The sequence below is a fragment of the Periplaneta americana genome, chromosome 12 (genome assembly GCF_040183065.1).
Source record: "Periplaneta americana isolate PAMFEO1 chromosome 12, P.americana_PAMFEO1_priV1, whole genome shotgun sequence".
NCBI classification, from domain to species: Eukaryota; Metazoa; Arthropoda; class Insecta; order Blattodea; family Blattidae; genus Periplaneta; species Periplaneta americana.
In genome coordinates this window covers 142626018-142650979 of record NC_091128.1, presented here as the reverse complement: position 1 = coordinate 142650979, position 24962 = coordinate 142626018, and the positions used below count along the sequence as shown (strand labels likewise).

General features: G+C 36.2%; 1 protein-coding gene and 1 non-coding gene across 2 annotated transcripts in view; one reads left to right on the top strand and one right to left on the bottom strand.

The window, feature by feature from the left end:
- Window positions 1-9879: 9879 nt before the first annotated feature.
- The window catches only part of LOC138709982 (dual specificity calcium/calmodulin-dependent 3',5'-cyclic nucleotide phosphodiesterase 1-like), a 199808-nt gene continuing 184725 nt past the window's right edge, over window positions 9880-24962 (top strand). The window contains exons 1-2 of the mRNA XM_069840663.1: window positions 9880-9898; window positions 10309-10392. Coding sequence (XP_069696764.1) covers window positions 9880-9898; window positions 10309-10392 — 103 coding nt within the window. The remainder of the gene's footprint in view (window positions 9899-10308; window positions 10393-24962) is intronic.
- Window positions 23204-23276, bottom strand: TRNAY-GUA (transfer RNA tyrosine (anticodon GUA)). Its single transcript has one exon. It is a non-coding gene; the product is annotated as a tRNA-Tyr (tRNA).

Here is a 24962-nt window from a genome sequence, read left to right as displayed (position 1 = left end):
CTTTTGTCCTCCTAAATATGGATTCTGGACCACTGTGGGACGTAACAATTTGTTAGAAAAGAGGGAAATTTTAATGCATATCTCCTCTTCCTTAATTTGAGGAACTCTCGATGTTATGAAGTCCACCATTTGCTTGTTTACAGCAATAGTATTTGCTCGAGAAAGAATACTTCCGTTGAAAAGGAATTCAAACATGTCCATTCGTGTTACTATCTATTCATGCCTGACAACGTAAAACATAAAAAATAGTTAACTTCCGCAGACCCACGCACATTAAGAGGGGTCTCATTACATAGATATGGGTGTAATGAAGAATATTAAACAATTTTTAGCCCGAAAGAAAGGGGGTTATTTTTTGCCATCCTGTTGAATTTAGTTCTAAACTCGCTGAGACGCATTTTCTCTCTTAATCCAAAAATGAATTGTATTATAGTGATAGAATCAAAAGATGTTGATAAAAATAGTACATCATTTACCTGAAGGACCAGCAGCCATGATGACACTCAAATATTCACACTATACTACAGTAAGCACTTGCTATAAGAAAACAAAAAACCAACTGAAAGCGCTGACAATCAGCGACTGACGGCTGTGTATATTTTGTTCCGTTTAACGGTGTTGTTATTTCCCTCTTATCTCCGCTGATTCTATTAAAAGATACTTAGAAGTGCTACGCAACTATCTGGCTATATTTCTACGTCAGTGTTTTACAATTTGAGCAGGTTGAGTTTTAGGGCAAATGTCCCCGTAAAAGTGAGAAATAGACCACTGTGGTACGGTTTGTTTACGGCAGCAGTGGCGAAAAGGCCATAGTGCGCCGAGCCACTGTGTAAGCTGCAACGTGCATAGCACCTATGGAGGGAGGCGGACGACCGAAGGGGAAGTTAATGTTTAGGACGTGTAACGAAGAAAGAAATGAACAAGAAAACATAGGACACATTATCACAACCTAAAATTAACTGTCTTCAGAATGTCTCTGCGACAAAGTTTCAAAATCAGGAATTATGTCACTTACTGCCAATCGTAGTTGATCACTAAGGTATTTGTCTGTCAGTCGTGATCTAAATTTGATTTTTACTATTTTCATTGTTGAAAATAATATTTCACAAACGTAAGTTACAGCGAATATGGCTTCAACAGAGCAAGCGAAAGAACGAAGCTTCAAATATTTATCTTTTTCCAAAGATTTGAAGAGTTCAATATCTGTCAAGTCCTTACATCTAGCTTTCATTTAACGTCACATTGTAAATCTGTGAGTTTAAATTGAAAATCTAACCGCATTATTCGTACATCTGCTGTAAAAGAATCGACGTACAGAGATGATAATAATAATAATAATAATAATAATAATAATAATAATAATAATAATAATAACACTTAACCTTTTAAGGTTTCATCAGTAACATGTAGTAACTTATAATGTCGTTTTATGTTATACAACCGTTTTCCTAGTAATATTTGTGAACGAATCATACATTTATTATTTTCATCATATTGTAAGCAAAAGAATGCATCCTCCCATCCTACTTGAAACTTTCGTTTTTTATAGAGGTACATGGTTTCGAGAGAGATATTGCGACGATACGCCACTCGCAGGTCCGAGACAAATACTAATAGAACGGAGTTTGACTCCAGTGAGTAAGAGGGTGGGGGTTGTAGGTAGGAAGCGAGAGAAAAGCACTGCGAGCCACAATGTGCTCGTGAGTCGCATTTTTGCCGCGGCTGGTTTACGGCGATCATCGCCGGGCGCACATCGCCAGTGATTGTCGCCCGAGTTGCTAGCAGTTGAAATGAATGCGCACGGTTTCTTTACAGCTATGATCGCCAGCGCAGTCCGTTGGACGCGATGCAGATCGCTGGTGGTTGCTTCTGAAGCAAATTCAGGACGCACATCGCCACATTCGTTTTCAATAATCGATATTTAGAGAAGGTCATGTAATATCGAATATCTAATCTGTACGCGTTAATCACGATACAACAATATGGCTTCAATATATTTAGCAACTTCTCAACAATAAATGATGATATTTTAATTAATTTTGTTTCCAATCATTCTGTCCTGTATGATATGGGTTCGAAAGAATATAGAGATGTCCATAAAAAAAGAAATGTTGTGGATGGAAGTTGGTGAAATTATAGGGAAGAGTGGTAAAGTATCTTAGTTTAAAAGGATTCCTATATGCATATTTTATTACTGTGTGTTGAATTGGAACTTGCACGGAGAAAATATTTACCACCCTCGATGCTAAGTCAGAGTAGGAGTTCGCTTGCATGTCTTGACCTCATGGGAATAGAGAATGGGAACAAAAGACTGGATTGTTCCTCTTGAAGGCGAGACAGATTAGAGCTGCAGCTGTTGAAGTTTGCGACGCGAACTGAGGAAGGGATAATAGTATCCACCCAACTGTACACTTTTAGGTCTTTTAGGTTAGGATATATTATATAATGTGTTTTATTGTGCCATTTCCATTTTAATATGTGTGTTCTTGTAGAGAGTAGTTGGATGTAATCATAGGTGGGGGGGGGGGACCTACAAAGGAGAACTTGTTTCGGGTACAAAGCACGAACGGTCAGAAGACCCGTGCATTGGATTAGACAAAATTATAATATAAAATTTGTATGTATAATATTACTCAATAAATCCATCTATCTATCTATCTATCTATCTATCTATCTATCTATCTATCTATCTATCTATCTATCTATCTATCTATCTATCTATCTATCTATCTATCTATCTATCTATCTATCTATCTATCTATCTATCTATCTATCTATCTATCTATCTATCTATATCTATCTATCTATCTATCTATCTATCTATCTATCTATCTATCTATCTATCTATATATCTCTATCTATCTATATCTATCTATCTATCTATATCTATCTATCTATCTATCTATATCTATCTATCTATATCTATCTATATCTATCTATCTATCTATCTATCTATCTATCTATCTATCTATCTATCTATCTATCTATCTATCTATCTATCTATCTATCTATCTATCTATCTATCTATCTATCTATCTATCTATCTATCTATCTATCTATCTCTATCTATCTATATATCTCTATCTATCTATCTATCTATCTATCTATCTATCTATCTATATCTATCTATCTATCTATCTATCTATCTATCTATCTATCTATCTATCTATCTATCTATCTATCTATCTATCTATCTATATATCTCTATCTATCTATATCTATCTATCTATCTATATCTATCTATCTATATCTATCTATCTATATCTATCTATCTATATCTATCTATATCTATCTATCTATCTATCTATCTATCTATCTATCTATCTATCTATCTATCTATCTATCTATTTTCAAGATAGGCTAATATGCGAATAGTCTACATAAGAAAAACAATATTACAAATTAACTTTTTAATAACAGTGTTTATAAAAATGCTGAACTGAGTGTTTTTAAATCAGGGACATATAAATAGGGTGTCAAGAAAATCTTTTCCGTGAAATTTCAATCTTTAATGACGATTATAGTAATGTATGGCTAATTCATTAACCTACTTGAGACTATTTTAAAATTCAAATGAAGTTGTCTTATCACTAGATTTAAGTCGAATAGCTTGGCCATAGCTTGAATATTTAAACCACTAAAATTGATAACGAACGATGTAATTTATTTTGTTAACATGGTTTGCTCGCTCGGAAAATAAATATATTTTTCCAGAAAAGCTACAACAAAGAAGACATAATATTCCTTCCCATCACTAACTTCTGTGAGATATGGCTTATATTGATACATACGTGATTTTAGTTTGTAGCCACAAATATTTTCAATACGGAACCGTATAAAAGGCATTTAATACCTACCTATACATTCTAATGCACTTTTGTAGCTCCACCCCACTTGTTAATAATTACCAACATAACATGCGAGAGACACAGGACGTAACTGTGCTAGGGGAGTGGTCAGTTTCCTTAGCATTGCTCCTGGACCTCTCGAGTATTATATTCGTAACAGGTAGACGGAGGGAGGCTACAGCAGTGCATTACTCTAATTTACAGGTAGGTATCAAACGATTTTTATGTTGAATGTATGTGGCTGCAAACTAAAACCACGTGTTTATAAATATATACGTCTCAAAGAAGCCGGTTAAGAAAGAGAAAAGTGTGCCTTCTTTTATGTAGCTTTCTTGAAGAATTACCTTCTTTCCCATACGATCCTACATCAATAGCAATAAACCTATATTTAGCATCAACCAATGCAAGCAGTACTAGTGAGTGAAAGTTTTTATAATTGAAGTATAAAGATCCACTATTATTGGGACACACAATACGACAGTGTTTACCGTCCAATGCTCCACAACAGTTAGGAAAGTCCCACTTACTTACTGGCTTTTAAGGAACCCGGAGGTTCATTGCCGCCCTCACATAAGCCCGCCACTTGTCCCTATCCTGAGCAAAATTAATTTAGTCTCTACCATCATATCCTACCTCCCTCAAATCAATTTTAATATTATCTTCCAATCTACGTCTCGGCCTCCCAAAAAGGTCTTTTTTCCCTCCGGCCTCCCAACCAACACTCTATATGCATTTCTGGATTCGCCCATACGTGCTACATGTCGTGTCCATCTCAAACGTCTGGATTCTATGTTCCTAATTATGTCAGGTGAAGTATACAATGCGTGCAGTTCTGCGTTGTGTAACTTTCTCCATTCTCCTGTAACTTCATCCCGCTTAGCCCCAAATATTTTCCTAAGAACCTTATTCTCAAACACCAATTAATCTCTGTTCCTCTCTCAAAGTGAGAGTGCAAGTTTCACAACCATACAGAACAACCGGTAATATAACTGTTTTATAAATTGTAACTTTCAAATTTTTTGACAGAAGACTAGATGACAAAAGCTTCTCAACCGAATAATAACAATCATTTCCCGTATTTATTCTGTGTTTAATTTCCTCCCGAGTGTCATTTATATTTGTTACTGTTACTCCAAGATATTTGAATTTTTCCACCTTTTCGAAGGATAAATCTCCTATTTTTATAGTTTCATTTTATACAATATTCTAGTCAGGAGACATAATCATATACTTAGTCTTTTCGGGATTTACTTCCAATCCTATCGCTTTACTTGCTTCAACTAGAATTTCCGCGTTTTCCCTAATCGTTTGTGGATTTTCTCCTAACATATTCACGTCATCCGCATAGACAAGAAGCTGATGTAACCCGTTCAATTCCAAACCCTCTGTGTTATCCTGAACTTTCCTAATGGCATATTCTAGAGCGAAGTTAAAAAGTAAAGGTGATAGTGCATCTCCCTGCTTTAGCCCACAGTGAATTGTAAAAGCATCAGATAGAAACTGGCCTATACGGACTCTGCTGTAAGTTTCACTAAGACACATTTTAATTAATCGAACTAGTTTCTTGGGAATACCAAATTCAATGGAATATTATATAAAACTTCTCTCTTAACCGAGTCATACGCCTTTTTTAAATCTATGAATAACTGATGCACTGTACCCTTATATCCCCAGTTTTTCTCCAATATCTGTGGAATACAAAAAATCTGATCAATATTAGGAAAGTCCCACATTTCATAAAAGTCACTGGCAGTAGTTTTCATTTTATCTTTAGTTGGGTTTGGCAGATAAATTGGTGCTAATTTCTCGCAAAGTATCTTCAAAATCTCTCGAATTATTCTGCTGATGTAGGAATGAGAAATTCTGAAAATGAAGGCCAAAGATCGAAATGATTCCCCAGTAGCCATATACCTGAAATAGAAAGCAGGCCTAATAGTATTTTTTTTCAGTAAATGAATGCAAAACTAGGTGTAAAAGTCTCAGGGATACTTATAATAGGAAAAAGAAAAATCTGAAGCAGGGCACAGGTTCGTCAGCTGGTCCTAGTAGCCGATGGGAGCACTACGAAAGTATGGCATTTTTGGATACAGTTGAAAATGAAAGATGCACTATAACCAAAGTTTCTGTGCCATTGGCTATAGACCAGGTATGCTCAAAATTGTAAAAGCCCCGATTACACGGATGATGCTGCACTGCATAACACACACTGTGTACGGACTGGGCTCCGCAACTACATGCAGCATCGCCCGTGCCATCGCTCCCGTGCTCCTACAAATACGGATAATAAACTGAATTTGAAAAAGGGAAGAATATACACTGCAATATTCAGTTATTACATTATTTATTATATTTAATATAGTTATGATAGAATAATATCATAGATAATATCATTTTCATATTCAACCATACAGTCTACTTTGCGGTCTGTTCAACATCTGCATTCTTTTCTGCAAGTAATCGGGAATCTATTTCCAACGAATTTACAGCAATGCGCTAAAGATGCTCATCTGTTACTCGGGACCTATGTTTGGATTTAGTAATCTTCATTCTCGAAAATATTGTTCGCACACATATGTCGAGGCGAAGGTAGCTAATATAGTGGCAGCGAATAAGCTCATCTTGTAATATTTAGTTTTGTTCATTTTTTAAATAATTCTACGTTTGTCAAGTCATATTCTCTGCATTTAGTTCTGAATTCTACGTTACTTAGTAAATCAATTAACTCGTCCTGGAACTGCACTCTCACGGATTGTACTAAATTTACTAAAAGATTAACAAAAATACTAATATCACTCTCCATACGTCTAAAATCACTAAATCTATCTTCTGTGAATTCACATTTGAACTGTTGCAGTACAGAGACATAATTAACTATATTTTGTTGTTCAGGCACCATACATCTCTTTACAAGTTCACCATCCGTGAAGGGTTTTAGTGCCTTAGCTAATTCTCAACATACTACATATGCTAACTTGCTCCAAAACATAGACTCTGAATTTTTCGACTCTCTTCAATGTTTGGCCTTTCATGAAGTGCTTTCAATTCTTGAAGCTGTAGTGCACGTTGCACCCCTGAAAAATTATTTTATCAAAATATCTATTTCTGCTGGAATAAAATCACCACAATAACAATAATAATAGTAATAATAATAGATCTAATAATAATAATAATAATAATAATAATAATAATAATAATAACGCTGGTATATGAAAATAGGCTATATTACAGAAAACAGCTTCTCTGTCACTTCGGCATGTTCTGGGTAGCAGAGCCTATAATGTATTTTTATGTTGTTCACTAGTATTCCTGACAGTATCTTCCAATATAGTAATCACTTTCCGTTTTCACCGAACGTACAACAAAAAGTCTTCCTCCCACACTGTACGGGATGATCGTTTGCTTACAGAAGGTTTTGACTGTGTCATTGTCCCGCACTGTTCGTGCGTTTACCAAGTACTTGAACTGCCTTCCGCAGTCATCCGTCGAGCTTCGAACGAGGAACAGCACGCTCTACATTGGAAGGTTGTGATTACAGAACGTAATCGGGAGTCAGAGAATGAGCATACCTGCTATAGACGAAGAGAGTACTGATTTAAGTCAACCTCAAGAAACTGATGTAGGCCTACTGCTAATAGACGAAGATTATAGTTTCTCGGCCGAACAAAACGATCAATGTGAAGTTCATCGACAAACATCGTTTCCTGAAAGGACTAAGAAGAGAAAACGAAACAGCGATGAAAGATTTTGGGAGTCAATGGAGAAACGAGATCGCGAACGGACTCCCTTGTTAGAAAAACTTATGGTCCCAGAAAAAGGTGATAATGGAGTACGAAGTTTCTTTGAATCTATGTCACAAACAGTTACAAGTCCCCCCCCCGAACTTATTGCAAAAACGAAGGCTCAAATATGTAAAATTGTAACAGATTTAGAAATTCGAAGTATAAGAATGAAGCAAGCATTTTTGAAAATTTGAGAAAATGACTTTAAAATTGAAATTGTTACTTTCGTATTAAATTATGCATGGACTAAAATTATTGCAGAGTTTCATATTTCTAAAAATGATATAATTTAATAAACATGAATAGTTGTTCGAACATTATAATTCCATTGTTATTTACGGTACCCTAAAGTAATAGACAATTTCTCTGCTGGACTTATTGGTTTTTCAACAAATGAGGTAGGATTTCTCTTCACATCACTTTTAATTAAAGTCAAAATAAAATTAAACTGCTCTAAGGTAAGTCTAAAATATTCTTTGCATTTGATTTCATCAGTAAGTAGATGTCTACAAATTAGAGCATTGAAACATCCTTCTGTATGTCTGGTTTTAAACATGTACAGTAATTGGTTTGGAGTCTCTGTCTATTGGTGGACATATATTTAATTCGATCATCATCTTCTTCTTCCTCAAGAAGTAATATAGTCATTAGTTTTTCTTTACTTTAAGCCATTTTAGAACTTGTAAATTCACAAGTTCATTCTTACAGCTGGAGACAATCGATATTAATCTGCGATGTCCTCGATCGACTGATTGTCGTTTCTTAGAAATCGATTAATATCTACAGCAAAGACGGCGATGTTCGCTGTTAAAGGTACGTTTTCCTCGATGCGACTATTGCGATGATCGTTCAACGATGATCGTGCAACGATAATCGTTGAGCACTATTTCTATTTTCTAGAGTCGCGGCATCATCGTTGAACGATCATCGCAATAGTCGCATCGAGGAAAACGTACCTTAAAGGAAACACCTCAGCTGACGTGCGCTCGGCGATGATCGCTGGCGATGTGCGTCCGGCGATGATCGCCGTAAACAAACCGTACCTTTAAAGTGTTATCCTACTGCTGTTTTTGAAGGTGGCAACTCTCCGTGAGTGAATTGTGGCAGACAATAGGCACTACACCAGGAATTTTGGAGCTGAGCTCAGTGAGATGAGTTGAGACCTATATTGGCACGAGGTGAATATTTTGAACAATTCATAATATGAATTCTATTATATTATAACGAAATGTCAATAGAATATATCATACTTTCAGCAAATGATCGTGTGGATAACTGAAAAATTAATCATTTCCAAACCCATATTGTTTTAACCGGTTTCTTTCTCTACTTATAAAGAATCAATTCCTGAAATTTTGTCTCCTATTTTTGTTACATTTTATTTTTAATTTTGACGCGAAAGGTACAGCAAGTATTAAGAGAAAAAGCGTTTGAGAACTGGAGTCAGAAAAAACATAAAGGCAAAGGCGTGCTCTTATACCAACAATATACCCCTGCCAATAAGTGGATCCGGAATCACAAGGGTCTTTCCTGTAGTGAGTGGAGGGAAGCGATCAAGATGAATGCTAACGTATCAGCTGTGCGTAGTATACCTGGCAGGTCTTCGGGCAGTAACCTCTGTCGACGTTGCGACAGGGAGGTTGAAACCCTTGTCCATGTCCTGGGGGCCTGTCCACACGGTGAACTTCTACCAAATACGCGGCATCACACAGTAAGATCTATAATAGCAACTGCCTTAAGGAACAAAGGTTATTCAGTATATGAAGAAGTACACGGCATATCCAGTGAGGGCAGTAATCGACGAATCGACATAATTGCATTTAAGCCTCTCTTGAAGGTTACATCATAGACCCTACTGTGAGATTCGAATCGTACGAACACCAGCCAGAAGAAGTACACGAGGAAAAAAGGAATATATATGAACCTTCCATAGTTTTTATAAGGACAAATACCATCTGGAATCCATCGTCATTACGGGACTAATGATAGGAGCCCGTGGGACCATACCCCGGTTCCTAGTCGACTTCTGTAAATCTTTTGGGCTGCATAAAAATATTTTAAGACATCTAACAATTGCAGCACTCAAAGGCTCAATAGCTATTTTCAGGTATCATACATATGGACCATGACTAATTCCCATCTCCTTGACGTTACTTCGTTTAATATCATGTGTTTCAATATAATTCAAATTGTTATTTTTCACTCTAACAACAATGTATCACTAAGCCTCAAGGCATTTACTCTATTGCGTCATGGTACTCTTTGTCGATGGCAACCTGTAGTGGTTACAGGAAGAAATTAAATCAAATCAGTAATTTGAGTCACCATGTAATTTCAAACAAAATGCAGAATCGTGTCATTTTTTTGTTAACTCTCGTATTGGTAACTGACTAGTCACGTAGATTTCAAACAGATTTAATAATAATAATAATAATAATAATAATAATAATAATAATAATAATAATAAAATTACTATAACAATAATAATAAAATTACTAATTATTATTATTATTATTATTATTATTATTATTATTATTATTATTATTATTATTATTATTATTATTATTATTGTCGTTGTTATATTCGTTATACCTATAGGATCGCTAAAAAATAATGTTTTCATATTTTTTATACTCTTTGACTGAAGCAGAGAGTAATTTCGTATGTCTGTTCGATTGCAGTTGCAAGTCCTCCCGACCGTCGTGTAACCAAAGACGACAGTTCCCTCACACATACTTCACCTGGACGCAATGGCCAGCTCTCTAGTAAGTACAGCGCTTGTGTGTTGTCAGCATGGTCACGACTTGTACAGACATGTTCCATTAAAAAAAAATGTATTTGTGAAATATTAGAACATAAATTAGTTTAGCTTATGTGTTTGTGTGCTTCTCAATACATGCATGTTAGACAAAATGTAGTAATAAAATTATTTTTTCATCTTAACTGTAATTCTGATAGAGGATCCGTGTAAAGAGAGATTCGTTGTCCCTGTGGAAAGAAGTTAGCTGGGGATAGTAGGGATTAGGAATTAAGAAACGGTGACTAGGGGCGGATTAGGGACGACCCTTCATCACGTCGGCCAGACTGAGGCCTATTGTGCACCCCGAATTATGGGATGAATGAGGATGAGGTGTACCAGAGCACCGGCCGCATGAGACCTCTCACCCGCTACACCGTTTCGCCCTAAGTTTATACGCCAAGGTAACCAAGCAGCACACTGACTGATTGAATGGACTGACTGGAATTATTGAGTGAACTGACTGACTTAGCTCACTGACTGGACTGACTGACCTGACTGACTGGACTGACTCATTGATTGGACTGACTTACTGACTAGACTGATTTACTGATCTGCCTGACTCATTGACTGGACTGACTCTCTTACTGACTGGACTCACTGACTTACTGACTGGACTGACTGACTTACTGGACTGACTGACTTACTGATTGGACTTACTGACTGAACTGACTAACTTACTGACTGGACTGATTTACTGGCTGAACTGACTTACTGACGACTGATTTACTGATTGACTGACCTACCTGACTTACTGACTGGAATGACTCATTGACTGGACTGCCTTACTGGCTGGACTGACTGACTGACTGACTGACTGACTGACTGACTGACTGACTGACTGACTGACTGACTGACTGACTAAACTTACTGACTGGACTGACTGGCTGACTGACTAAACTTACTGACTGGACTGACTGACTTACTAATTGGACTGATTTACTGGCTGAACTGACTTACTGACTGGACTGACTGACTTACTAATTGGACTTACTGACTGAACTGACTGACTTACTGACTGGACTGATTTACTGGCTGAAATCACTGACGACTGATTTACTGATTGACTGACCTACCTGACTTACTGACTGGACTGACTCATTGACTGGACTGACTCATTGACTGGACTGATTCATTGACTGGACTGACTCATTGACTGGACTGATTCATTGACTGGACTGATTCATTGACTGGACTGACTCATTGACTGGACTGATTCATTGACTGGACTGACTTACTGGCTGGACTGACTGACTGACTGACTGACTTACTGACTGGACTGACTGGCTTACTGACTTACTAACTGGACTGATTTACTGGCTGAACTGACTTACTGACGACTGATTTACTGATTGACTGACCTGCCTGACTTACTGACTGGACTGACTCATTGATTGGACTGACTTACTGGCTGGACTAACTGACTGACTGACTAGACTTACTGACTGGACTGACTGACTTACTAATTGGACTGACTGACTTACTAATTGGACTGACTGACTTACTGACTGGACTGACTTACTGGCTGGAATGACCGACTTACTGACTGGTCTGACTGAATTACTTACTGACTGGACTGACTGACTGAATTCACTGACTTATTGACTGGACTGACTAACTTACTGACTGGACTGACAAGACTAGCTGGATTGACTGGACAAACTGGACTGACTGACAGAAAAGAAGGAAGAATGAATGTCAGAAAGAGTGAAAAGAAGAAAAATTGAATAAAAATGAAGGGAGAAGGAAAGGTGCATGAAATGAATTAGAAAAATAACCAGAAAAAATAAAAAGGAAGAAATGAAAGGAGAAAAAAGGCGGAAAGGAATAAGACGTAGAGGAAACATTTTAAAACGGGAGTAGGAAAGAGCAGCAGAGAGCAGAAAGAGAGCAGACTGACTTTAAACTGGAACGATGCAAACAGGAAGCAGTGTACAAAGTAAGGCGAGACGTGTTCGAGCAGCTACAGCTACGCTTTGACCATCCCTGCCGGCTACGACTGTTACTTGTACTTCCCTGAGCCGTAGCAAAGACTAATTAGGCCGCGTAACACTTGTTCCCTGATTAGGTATCTGTTGTAATTAAGTTGCTGTGCAATGAACATGACGCTTGTTTGTTCTAGCAAAATTCTACTACTGTGCCTTAATTGGCAGCCGTCTGCATCTCACGGCAAGTGGCAGGAACAAATGGAGGAAACGAACAAAGATGAAGCTTATTAATATTAAGAGAACTCCGCTGCCTTGATTAATACCAATTGTGTTTAGTTTAAGGTATGAAATTGCTGATGGGAATGAAGTAAAGGATAAGTCAACATTTGCTAATCTGCCTGAGTGATTATAATTGATATCTTCTTCGGTAGAGGCCTTAACAGCAGAAATGTAGTCGCTAAATTCTTGAGTGAAATTCCTCATTTATTTAATGTTGTGCATCACAAAAAAATAAGCAGTTTCTCCAAATAATGTTTAATTTGGCTTAACGGATGTTAAATTTACAGCCTGTTAATTTTCAACGTTTTGTTAATGTGTTTTCCATTTCTTGAAAAATAATTTTGTTTAAAATAACGAACACTTCACTCTAATAGTTGTTAATACTATTTTAACTAGTCAATAGTATACGATGAAAGAGTAATGGAACGGAGAAAAATTCTCTCCGGCGCCGGGATTTGAACCCGGGTTTTCAGCTCTACGTGCTGATGCTTTATCCACTAAGCCACACCGGATACAACTCCGACGCCGGTTAAAATCGTCTCAGATTAAGCTCCAACTCTTGGGTTCCCTCTAGTGGCCGCCCTCTGCACTACGTCATAGATATCTATGAACGCAGGACCGAAGTCCACACATGTGCTGAGGTGCACTCGATATGAGTGACTAGTTGGCCGGGATCCGACGGAATAAGCGCCGTCTTAAATCACGAAGTGATTTACGCATATCATATATATATTATTTTAATGTACCGAAGTACATATGATATGGACCCAAGAGTTGGAGCTTAATCTGAGACGATTCTAACCGGCGTCGGAGTTGTATCCGGTGTGGCTTAGTGGATAAAGCATCAGCACGTAGAGCTGAAAACCCGGGTTCAAATCCCGGCGCCGGAGAGGATTTTTCTCCGTTTCATTACTCTTCCATCGCATGATGACGCAGAATATCTGCATGGAAATATCATATGTACTTCGGTACATTAAAATAATATATAGTCAATAGCAGTTGGTAATGATTTTGCACATGTAAGGCAATGTTTTTTCAGCCTAATAGATCGACTATTGATCAGATTTTTTGTATTCTACAGATATTGGAGAAAAAATGGGAGTAAAAGGGTACAGTACATCAGTTATTCATAGATTTCAAAAAGGCGTATGACTCGGTTATGACAGAAGTTTTATATAATATTCTTATTGAATTTGGTATTCCCAAAAAACTAGTTCGATTAATTAAAATGTGTCTTAGTGAAAATAACAGCAGGGTCCGTATAGGCCAGTTTCTACCTGATGCTTTTCCAATTCACTGCAGGCTAAAGCAGGGAGATGCACTATCATCTTTACTTTTTAACTTCGCTCTACAATATGCCATTAGGAAAGTTCAGGATGACACAGAGGGTTTAGAATTGAACGGGTTACATCAGCTTCTTGTCTATGCGAATGACGTGAATATGTTAGGAGGAAATCCACAAACGATTAGGGGAAAACGCGGAAATTCTACTTGAAGCAAGTAAAGCGATAGGGTTGGAAGTAAATCCCGAAAAGACTTGGTATATGATTATGTCTCGTGATCAGAATATTGTACGAAATGGATCTATAAAAGTTGGCGATTTATCCTTTGAAGAGGTGGAAAAATTTTAATATCTTGGAGCAACAGTAACAAATATAGCCTAAATGACACTCTGGAGGAAATTAAACGCAGAATAAATATGGGAAATGCCTGTTACTATTCGGTTGAGAAGCTTTTGTCATCTAGTCTGCTGTCAAAAAAATCTAAAAGTTAGAATTTATAAAACAGTTATATTACCGGTTGTTCTGTATGGCTGTGAAACTTGGACTCTCACTTTGAGAGAGGAACAGAGATTGAGGTGTTTGAGAATAAGATTCTTAGGAAAATATTTGGGGCTAAGAGGGATGAAGTTACAGGAGAATGGAGAAAGTTACACAACACAGAACTGCACGCATTGTATTCTTCACCTGACATAATTAGGAACATTAAATCCAGACGTTTGAGATGGGCAGGGCATGTAGCGCGTATGGGCGAATCCAGAATTGCATATAGAATGTTAGTTGGGAGGCCTGAGGGAAAAAGACCTTTGGGGAGGCCGAGACGTAGATGGGATGATAATATTAAAATGGATTTGAGGGAGGTGGGATATGATGATAGAGACTGGTTTAATCTTGCTCAGGATAGGGACCAATGGCGGGCTTATGTGAGGGCGGCGATGAACCTCCGGGTTCCTTAAAAGCCATTTGTAAGTAAATAAAGGAATAAAACATGATTTTCTTGCCTTAGTGACCAGCACTTTTTTAGAGTTTATATAGTACTGATCTGACAAGCCACTGTTGGATTGAAAAGCTCGTTTACAAATTAAAATATTTATTTGATTTATTTTACATAAAGACAAAAAAGTCTCATAATAGTACATTATGCAACGAGCCTATAATGGTAGTAATTAAGACGCGAGTATGTTCATGAAACGAGCGCAAGCGAGTTTCATAATTTTCATACGAGCGTCTTAATTACCATTACAGGCAAGTTTCATACGACTTTTTATGCTCGACCATATTTCTAACTTGAAATTATTGATAAGTATTCATATTATTCTTATCTGACTAGGGAGTGGAAGTGACCTTGTGCAATATCTCGTAAATTGTGAGATGTGTGCAGACGCGAAAGTATTGATTTTTTCCGAGGAACAAATGTCATTGACCTTGATATAATCTAGAGAGTAAAAGGAACATTAATCTTGATATAACCTGGAAATTGATTTAGACATTGAAAAGCGAGATGACGAATTGACTTTATTTGAATATCATTTACAATTAACGCTAATTATTATAGTAACAGAACATAACCTTCTGCGACAGTATTGGATTTCCAGCCTCCGTGACGTTTCGCTAGTTATCTTTCGATTGCATATCCGAAAATAATCGATAGTTGCGCTTTGATATTGCTACAATGGTGCTTTCTGATTGGTGGAAAATCTGAACTTTAATGAATAGCTGTACTTTAATGAGGTCCATTAAAGGGCTGCTACCAGGTGTATAATTACTACATTTAGGGATGGTCGAGCATAAAATGTAATTTCGCTCTTATTTCGCAGAAACACACACATTTCGCATTTTATCGTGGATTTATACTTAATACGCCTCTAAACATAAAATTATGGTACTTATTTTGATAGAATTTGAGCACATTTCGCATTTATCATGATTGGGAAGATCTACCATATATAATGATCAGCTTAGTACTACCAGTGATGTAATATAAACAGTGCTCGAAACCTCCATAGACCAATATGGCGGATAATATCAGATGTTGTAATAACGTTGGGTGAAGTGAATTTATATTAGTGAAATTTGTGTTGAAGTAACGACGTTTTCAGTTGAATAGTTGAAGTATATTAAATTATTTAAACGTGTTATAGCTTAGAATTCGTATAAAGTTTTTCTTCTCTGTGTTTTTAAATGTGAAAACAGTTTATCTTGCTCAATATTACCTCACTCTCCCTGTTTACTATTCTAGGACATACATACATTATTTTCACGGTGGGTGAAGCACCGTTAACAAAAATTAATATTATTTACCTACAGTATAGCGACCCTTGACATGGCGTGTGATGCAGTGGAGTGTTTGTTCTGCTGCTACAGCCACGTGCTCTGCAGAGCGGCCTATAACTGCAAAAGGTGAAAGGTCGCAACGGTACTCCGTGGAATGGAATGGGATTGGAGATATAGAGACCCATATTTGTGCCATCTGTTTTCCCTGACAACACGTCGGTGGTATAGATATCGTAGCCAGTGTTGCCAACCAACGAACAAGAAATTCCCCTATATCATATTAAAAATCCCCTAAAATTCAGAGAAACTCTCTAAATTTTTTAATTTGTATTTGGAAAAACGCAACATACTGTAAAAATTATCAAATGTGATTATACATACACAATTGAATAGAAAAAATATTCACACATCATGCACATTGATATGCAATAGAATATTCACGGTACAATCCTGTATGTCCTTGCACTGGAAAACGATTTCTTGAGAATTTGTTTGCGTTTGCATTACGGTACGGTCACACGTCGCTACTTTTGCTGCGCAACTTTTGTACTGCAGCTGCAAAAGTTGCGTGTCGTGTTCACACGTAAGCCAAAAGTAGCCGCTGCACGCTACTTTTCGTGCTGCGCAACCCGAGTGCAGCAAAAGTTGCAACTGGAGGTTGCGAGTCTGTTCACACACAAGGCGCTACTTTTGCAGCCGCAGTCATGCTGCAGGTTTCCATCTCCGTGTTGACTTCTCAATACTGTATACATTATGTGGTTATGTTCGCATTATTAATAAACTCATGCGAAAGCTTACTTATCAATTATTTTCTTTTCTGTCCTAACTAATATTCAGGAATTGACATTATTTTTACTATAAAGCTTTTAAAACGCCTATATACTTAAATGATAACCAACAGCATATTCACGTAATCAATGTTGGCAACCCTTCTGTTTGAAGCTACGCTACAGAAAATTAAAAAAGTGAATTATATCGTCAGCATATATGCTCAGACTGTGTTGTGCATTTAATAACTGTTACAAATAATTTATTTTCATCACATCTAACATTAAAATACATCCAAACAATAGAAGTATCAATGGCACATTGGGTGGCAACACTGGTCGCAACCGCAGCAAAAGTTTCAACAAAACCGATATCAAAAATGCTGCGGCTGCAACCCTGAGAACCCTTTCCACACGTCGCTACTTTTAAGCTGCGCGCAGCATGAAAAAGTAGCGAGCAGCAGGTTCGGCAGCCGCTACTTTTCGGGTTGCGCCGTTGTTCACACGTCGCAGTACAAGAGTTGCGCAGTTTTTTGTACTGCATCGCTGCAAAAGTAGTGACGTTGACCGTACCTTTAGTTGCACAGTGTGTTCAAATATGGCATTCAAGGAAGAAAAGAAAATATGTTCAAAAATATTCAAAACTCTGGAAGACAAATCCATTGTTGGAAGTAATGCAAGAAAGTATTTTCCACTCTTCACTCATTAAAAAGATTGTACCACTAACCAGCTAAATTAAAGGAGAGGCTTGTACAGACTCTTATTATACCTCATTTCGATTATTGTGACGCTTTATTTAGTGATCTTAGGGTGGATTTATCCAAGAAACTGCATCGTGTTCATAATGCGTGTGTTCGTTCCATTTGTAATGTCCGCTACTACGATCACATTTCGCCTTCTTTCAATAAATTATTGTGGCTCAGGTTAAATGAGAGAGAAAGTTACATTCCCTTTCTCTCTTATACTGAATTTTGCACACCTCTACTCCCTCTTACTTATCTGACCGATTCCACAGTCTTTTTCGGTATCATAACTTAAATACTCGTGTCACAATATAACACGCTAGAAATACCACTCCACACATCATCTCTTTATTCTTCATCTTTCATTGTTGCTACTTCTCGTCACTGGAATTCTCTGCCGACTGAAGTCAAGGGCTGCCGAACTTTAATTTCCTTTAAATGTAAATTAGAAAAATATCTTATGATGAGTTGCCAGACCTAACGCGTTGCAAATATTTAATGGAATGTGTTCCACTATACTTATTTTTATTTTTATCTTTTTTTCTTATTTTTATTGTGTAATAATGTAAATCCTGTTCATTTATCACTTAACGCCAATATGTATCCCACTGTGTTGGCAATTAAATCTATTTTTTGTGTACGTTTTATTCAATTGTCGGTTTCTGGTTTAATTATGTAAATCCTACTTATTGTAATCTAATACTAATATGTATACTAATGTGTTTATTTTTATTTTTACTGTGTACATTTTTTATTGAATTATCGGCTTCTTTTTTTATGTGATTCGTATTTGATTCTAACAATATTAATATGTATTCCACTATGTTTATTTTTATTTTATGAGGTAAATTTTTATGTAACTACCTCTTTTGATCTCATTATGTACCTAAATTGTATCAGTATATAATTACTTAATTCCGATCCAGTTTTATGTTCAACTGTGTAAGCAAGTTTTAATCCTGGTTGAGTGTAAGAGAAGGCCTTACGGCCTTAACTCTGCCAGGTTAAATAAAGCCATTATTATTATTATTATTATTATTATTATTATTATTATTATTATTATTATTATTATTATTATTTTGTATCGACTTATGTTACAGAGTTGATATTTATGTGTGATAGTACAAAACAGAATTGTTTAATTTCTTATGTGCAAGAATTTTTAATTATTAAAGTAAGATATTTATTGCAAAGGTACATATCCTTGGAATTTCTTCATAAATACATTTATAGGCCTAAAAATAGTAATATGAAACATACATTATTTTAAATCATTGATTTAATTTCTTTGGATTTCTCTTAATTCGTCCTTTCATTACGAACTAGTTAGCTCATGATTCATCGGAAAAACAATATGTTGCATTTTGCAAGTAGCTATTGCCACAGTCCACTCAAAGTCCATAACACTTGCACCTTGCTGAGTGCAGACATTTACTCGTGCAAGCAGACAATAATTTTTCTTTCAAACTAAAAATGTTATTCCTAGCTCACGTGACTGGTAATTGTTACGTATAATAGTTTATATCGAATTAAATGTAATTAAGAAAAGATAGATGTAGAATATAGGCCTAAAAGAAATTAAAATCAGTTGTATCAAACGTATAAATTTATACTAGTGGCTTGTGCAGCAAATGCTGCAAACCAAGTTCTTTAGACGTTCAAATAAAAATTTTTCAGATTTATTTTCAATGAAAAATACCAGACATTTTGAAAGCTATTTGCTTCCATAACTCCCTCTGAATGGTTTTTTTATGTCAAATACTTTTTCTTGAACCTATCCACCTTCAGATTTTTTGAGTTTCAACTCGAAAACGCAAGTAAAAATGTCAGGACGATCAGTGGGTTTTTCATGTGGGAGTAAAGCAATAGCTATTTCAGGTCATTTCGGATTGTGGATAAAAGTTAAAAAAAAAAAATCAGGTTTGCTGTGCTTTCGGACAATAGACATAACATCTTGGTATAGCTGCTGCATGTAGAGCTTGAAATGTAGAGGGTAAAATCATTTTATCCTGCTAAGAGATCTTGCTGAAATGATCGGGAGACTACAAAATTTTCTAGGCCTTTTATTTTATCAGTACCGATAAGTAATATCGTCTTTCCTTAGGAATTGTAATTTTTGCGCTCCCTCGAGCCAATACTGAATCTACACCACACCTCCATTAAATATATGAAAAATACCCAACCCCATTTGATTCATAACTATAAAAATATTTGATTTTAATAACAATATTATTATCTTACGCAAGTTTTGTAGTTTATATATTAACATCATGGCATTGACTATAATAATAATAATTAATTTCTAATGGTAATAACGTCATCAAACCACCTCAGGTTTTGTAGATTTTAATATCGAATACACAGCTGTACTCACAAAATTACACACCGTAGAATCAGACCTGTAAATTATTTTTAATAAGTCTTGAAGCTTTTAATAACCAATTGAATTTGAGATCTAAATATTTCAGCAATCCTGCAGGTCATGGCCTTCGTGTAATAGCCTATTGTTTATTGTAGTGTGTGTTTTGTTTTATTTTGAAATGCAATTAGTTCTCAAAACTGACGAAAGATGGATTTTGGAAAATAGAAAAATTATGTAGGAAAACTGACATTTCATTGAAAACTACTATTTTTCTGAAAAACTTTGGGTTCCAAGCTTCAAAATGAGAGGTCATATATTAAAATCCATTCAGCCGTTGTCCTGTAATTTCCATTACCAATTAAAATTATACATATATATAGATTGGGGAAATTGTTTGACTGCATTGTACTGCAGACACTAAGCAAGACAAGGAGAACACGTGTGCAACGCGACGACGGGCGGAGAGAGCGTCATAACTCATAATATAATACGAGTAATAAAGAGCTCAAGTAAAAAAACATGCTTGCAAGATGCGATACCGGCCGAAGCTCTGATTCATGATCATGATATTCATTCTTCAATTACACAACACAGTAGTTTCACTATAATTAGCCTAAGTTCAAAAAATCCTAATGATATAATTTAGAAAATACTCCAAAATTCCTCTAAAATTTACCTTTTCCGCTGAAAATTCCCCTAACCCCCCCTGGAAAAGTTTTCCCCCCTCAAATTTGGGGGGAAACACTCAAGTTGGCAACACTGATCGTAGGTCGAAGCTGGACCAGTGTTGCCATATTTAGCGATAAGTCTCTAAATCTAGGGAATTTTGAATCAGTCTCGGCGACAAATTTTGTAAAATACGACTAGCAACTTTTCTGCTGATTTTTTTATATTATTCCACTTATTCCTGTCTTTAAGTTAAAACTTCAACTGAAGTCATGCACTTCTTAGTTTTAGAAGAGGCATGGGTGCATGACTGAGTAGTCTAATGATTCATACGTGAAAGCTCTGATCTCATATATTTGTGATCAGTGATCAGGGGTGAAAGATGCTTATTCAATGATTCTCACGGGTTAGGTCTCTCTCTCAATGCTACAGCTCCAACATCGATCAACGGTGGCAACTTTGATTGTCACGTGACGAGTCGCGAGCTCCAGCTAATTCTTGATTCTTCACCGCAACGCGGAAATTTTCCACTCCGAACCGACCCGAGGCAATTGAGTTTTGGAATTTTGTGCCGACAGTTCGTGTGAAGCAAATGAGACTAGTTTTTGCTGGTTTTAATATATTTTAATATACAAGATTTGAAAAGTGTTAGATTTCACAAAAACAATTGTGGTCAAACGCTTGAGTGAAAATTTCCACACTTACAATTTGCCAGAAAGTGTAGTGTCAAAGACTGGATCAAGTGCAGTGTATTCACAATCAGCTGTTCCCACAGCTTCCACTTCAACATCACAGCCGTCAACAACACAACCAGACTCCGCAGAAGAGAGTGACGACGAGGAAATTATGTTTTTCTCCGCATATGTATGTTTCTCTTATGTTTATTTAGTGATATTTATTATTAATTTTTAGCGACATTTCTGGGGATTTTTTGAACAAACTTTGGAGAGATTTAGTTACTTTTTGTTGAAAAGTTAGCGAGATTGCAGAGCGATATGTTGGCAACAGTGAGCTAGACGGACTTGGCTTGCAATACTGAAAAGTTCGGAAACAGTTTAGCAGCGGGTTGTAAAGAACCTACAGTTGTGATTGCTTACGTGGTGTCCCTGCAGGCCAATAACTCCATTCTTTATGTGGAAAGAACTGTTTTCCAGCTAAAATCCTCGTACAAGGGTGTTGGAGGTGGATGGGGTACTGCGCAATGCAAAGTAATGAAAATGAGTGACACACGTCATCATACATTTCACGCTGTTAGTGGTGATGGAGGAAATAAATTAAATACCGATATATTGATATCGCAATATATTGCAAACCTAATTTCGATAAACGATATATATCGCAGAAAATATATCGATATATCTAACGATTATCCATTTATCCCTATTTCGTAACCAAATTACATTTTCGGGCGTAGATTTACTGTATTACAATAAAATTACTTACATTTTAATATTCCTTTTTACCATTGAAATTAACTTCATAACAGTCAAAAGCATAAATGTAAAATTGTAACAATAAACAACACATTTTCAATACCATATGATGTAGGTCCTAACCTAAATCAGAATTATGGTGGAGGCAAGGGAGCTTAAATGATATAGTGGGAGTGAACTCTACAAGGTTGAGTATTTGATATTGGAACAAGATTCAATTATTCTAATGTTATATAGGATTCAATCCAGGACACAGATATAATCCTCTTTTCTACCAAACAACGTAATAATTGTTTAATGTAAGTAAACAGAACTTGTAATTATTTTTAAATATAAGTAAACCGTACTAGAATGTTACAAGTGTTAACAAACTTCACAGTTGATTTGATACAATCCTTCTATAGTAAGTTCCCATTGCAAGTTATTGTTACACTCAAACATTCCAAACAACAACGGTGATGATTATAGGGATAGAAATGTTTTATGCATTAAAATTTAGAAAACAGAAAGTCAGCAGTTCGTGTGTATTCCTAGGTCAGCCAGCGATGCGCAGGCTTTTAACTCAATTTTCTAATTAACCATGCACTTAATTAGAAAACGCATAAGAGGTTTTTATTTATTTTAATGTGTTTTATTGCCCTTTCAGTCTGCAGAATTACATCACTTCCACACTCTATAGTATGTTGCGTCGGCCTACAAAGATTACAAAGGCTCGTATTCTCTCAATCGGTAAAAAAGTGCCAGATAATTTCTTTCTTATTTTTAGCATATAGTAAATATCGTCGGTTTACAAGCAAAACACATTAAGTCAAAAATATTACTTCTCAGAAAAGGGCGTAAATAATGTACACAATGTATGTTTATAAACTTATAATTGAAAAATTAAATACACATAAAAATAATATTTTGAAGATTCAGTTTTGTCAAGAGCTTTCAGAGATAATATTTTTGACTCAATGTGTTTTATATATTTATTATTTTTTATTAATTTGTCCTACAGAATAATATCTGTAATATTGTCAATTAATATTTGAGGAGAAAAATTCGCTTCGGCGCCGGGGATCGAACCCGGGTCCTTGGTTCTACGTACCAAGCGCTCTGACCACTGAGCTACGCCGAATTCAATCCACAGCACCGGACCGAACCCTCCTCCTTCAATGTTTTCCTTTGTGGCCTGACTCCAAGTTAGGCATATATGTTGACGTATATATCCAATGTGAACTGCCATCTCCTCAAATATTAATTGTCAATGTGTTTTGCTTGTAAGCTGACGATATTTTCATTCCATCGATATTATTTCTATGAATTTTTTTTTTTCTTTTTTCGAGAATTACCGGTTCATATGAAAAGTAGGGGGGTAACGTGTCGGACCAACAGCGTCCGTCGTCAGTGAGTAGTTCATTGTCACGTGAACCATAATGAAGGCAACTGACTCGATCCCTCCGATATTGCAGCTTCCTGTAGCCATTAATCTTTACTACATCTGCCGACGGTAATGAAGTTAAATGAATTGTTACGTCGCGAATTGTAACACCGACTGAGACAATGGCTTGCCCTTAATGAAATTTAAGACTTTAGCGGAGATGAGAGAGGCGAGATGCGTCTGGAGTTCTTCAGCAAGTCGTGATAGAATAAAACAACGGAGAAGCCACCCACTTGTTACTTAACCCTTTGAAGCGCAGTGGTTACAGTAAATAACCACTTTTTAAATTTGAGTTTCCTGCCTACTTACAGTGTGATTTTTATTTCAAAAGTACTGTGCTGCGTTCACTGATCCCTAGTAACTGTAGAAGAATTTTATTTTCCCTATATTTATGTTTCTCCACTAAGATGGCCGATGTTGTTGTGTATAGTTGGGGTGTGGAAGACTCGCTACGTGTTTTTATTTCAGTTGTATGCTAAAATATCACAGTTACGTAAGTTTCTATTTACTATTATTTGTCTTTCGGTCTTTTAGAACATATTTCAGTAACAAGATTGTAATTTCTTCGACACATGTGACGTCAATATAGAAATAATGTGGTGGTTTCGTAACCACTACGCAAACAGGGTAGTTATGCTTACCATATCCAACAAAGTGTTCCATTTTTGTGTCAGCTTATTCATCATGGCTACAAGGAAGAGATGGTTGGTGACAATCACAAAGTGTTTTTGACAACTTTTTCACAAGTTTGAATCTGATGATCTCTAAGGGAGCATGTGGTACAGTTAGTCATGGGCGTATTGGTTTACCACACAACGAAAGAAGAGACCGTGCGTCATATGCTGGAGTGTCCTGCTCAAGTGGAAGGATACAAGGTCCATTCTAATTACCACGCAACACATGTGAAGTGGCACTTTGCCTTAATGAAACCAGAAACTGTTTTCTTTTGTATCATTCTCAATAAGTCTGAAGACATTGTGTTCTGCAGTATTGCATAGTGGTTTTACCTTCAAACCACCCATTTTCTGTGTAAAAAATATAAGTTTTTTAAATTTTTTAAATTTGAGGCACTTCTCTTAGACAAATAAAAGTTTAATTTCAATGCAAACACAATTTTTTATTTCCCTCCCAAATGCGTGCATCAAAGGGTTAAGAACATTTCTTACCTTTATAATGCGCCCATGACCAGTTAATAATTGCATTTAATAATTAGTACAGAAAACTCAACTAATTTCGTGACACGGCTAATTTCGTGATATATTCATTTAAATTTATCACGAATTTATACCAACGACAAATGTAATTCTGATGGTATAATATAAATGACAGAAGATTTATCATAACATAGTCGAGGTTCTGTTCACTGCGCTCTTAAAGAGACGT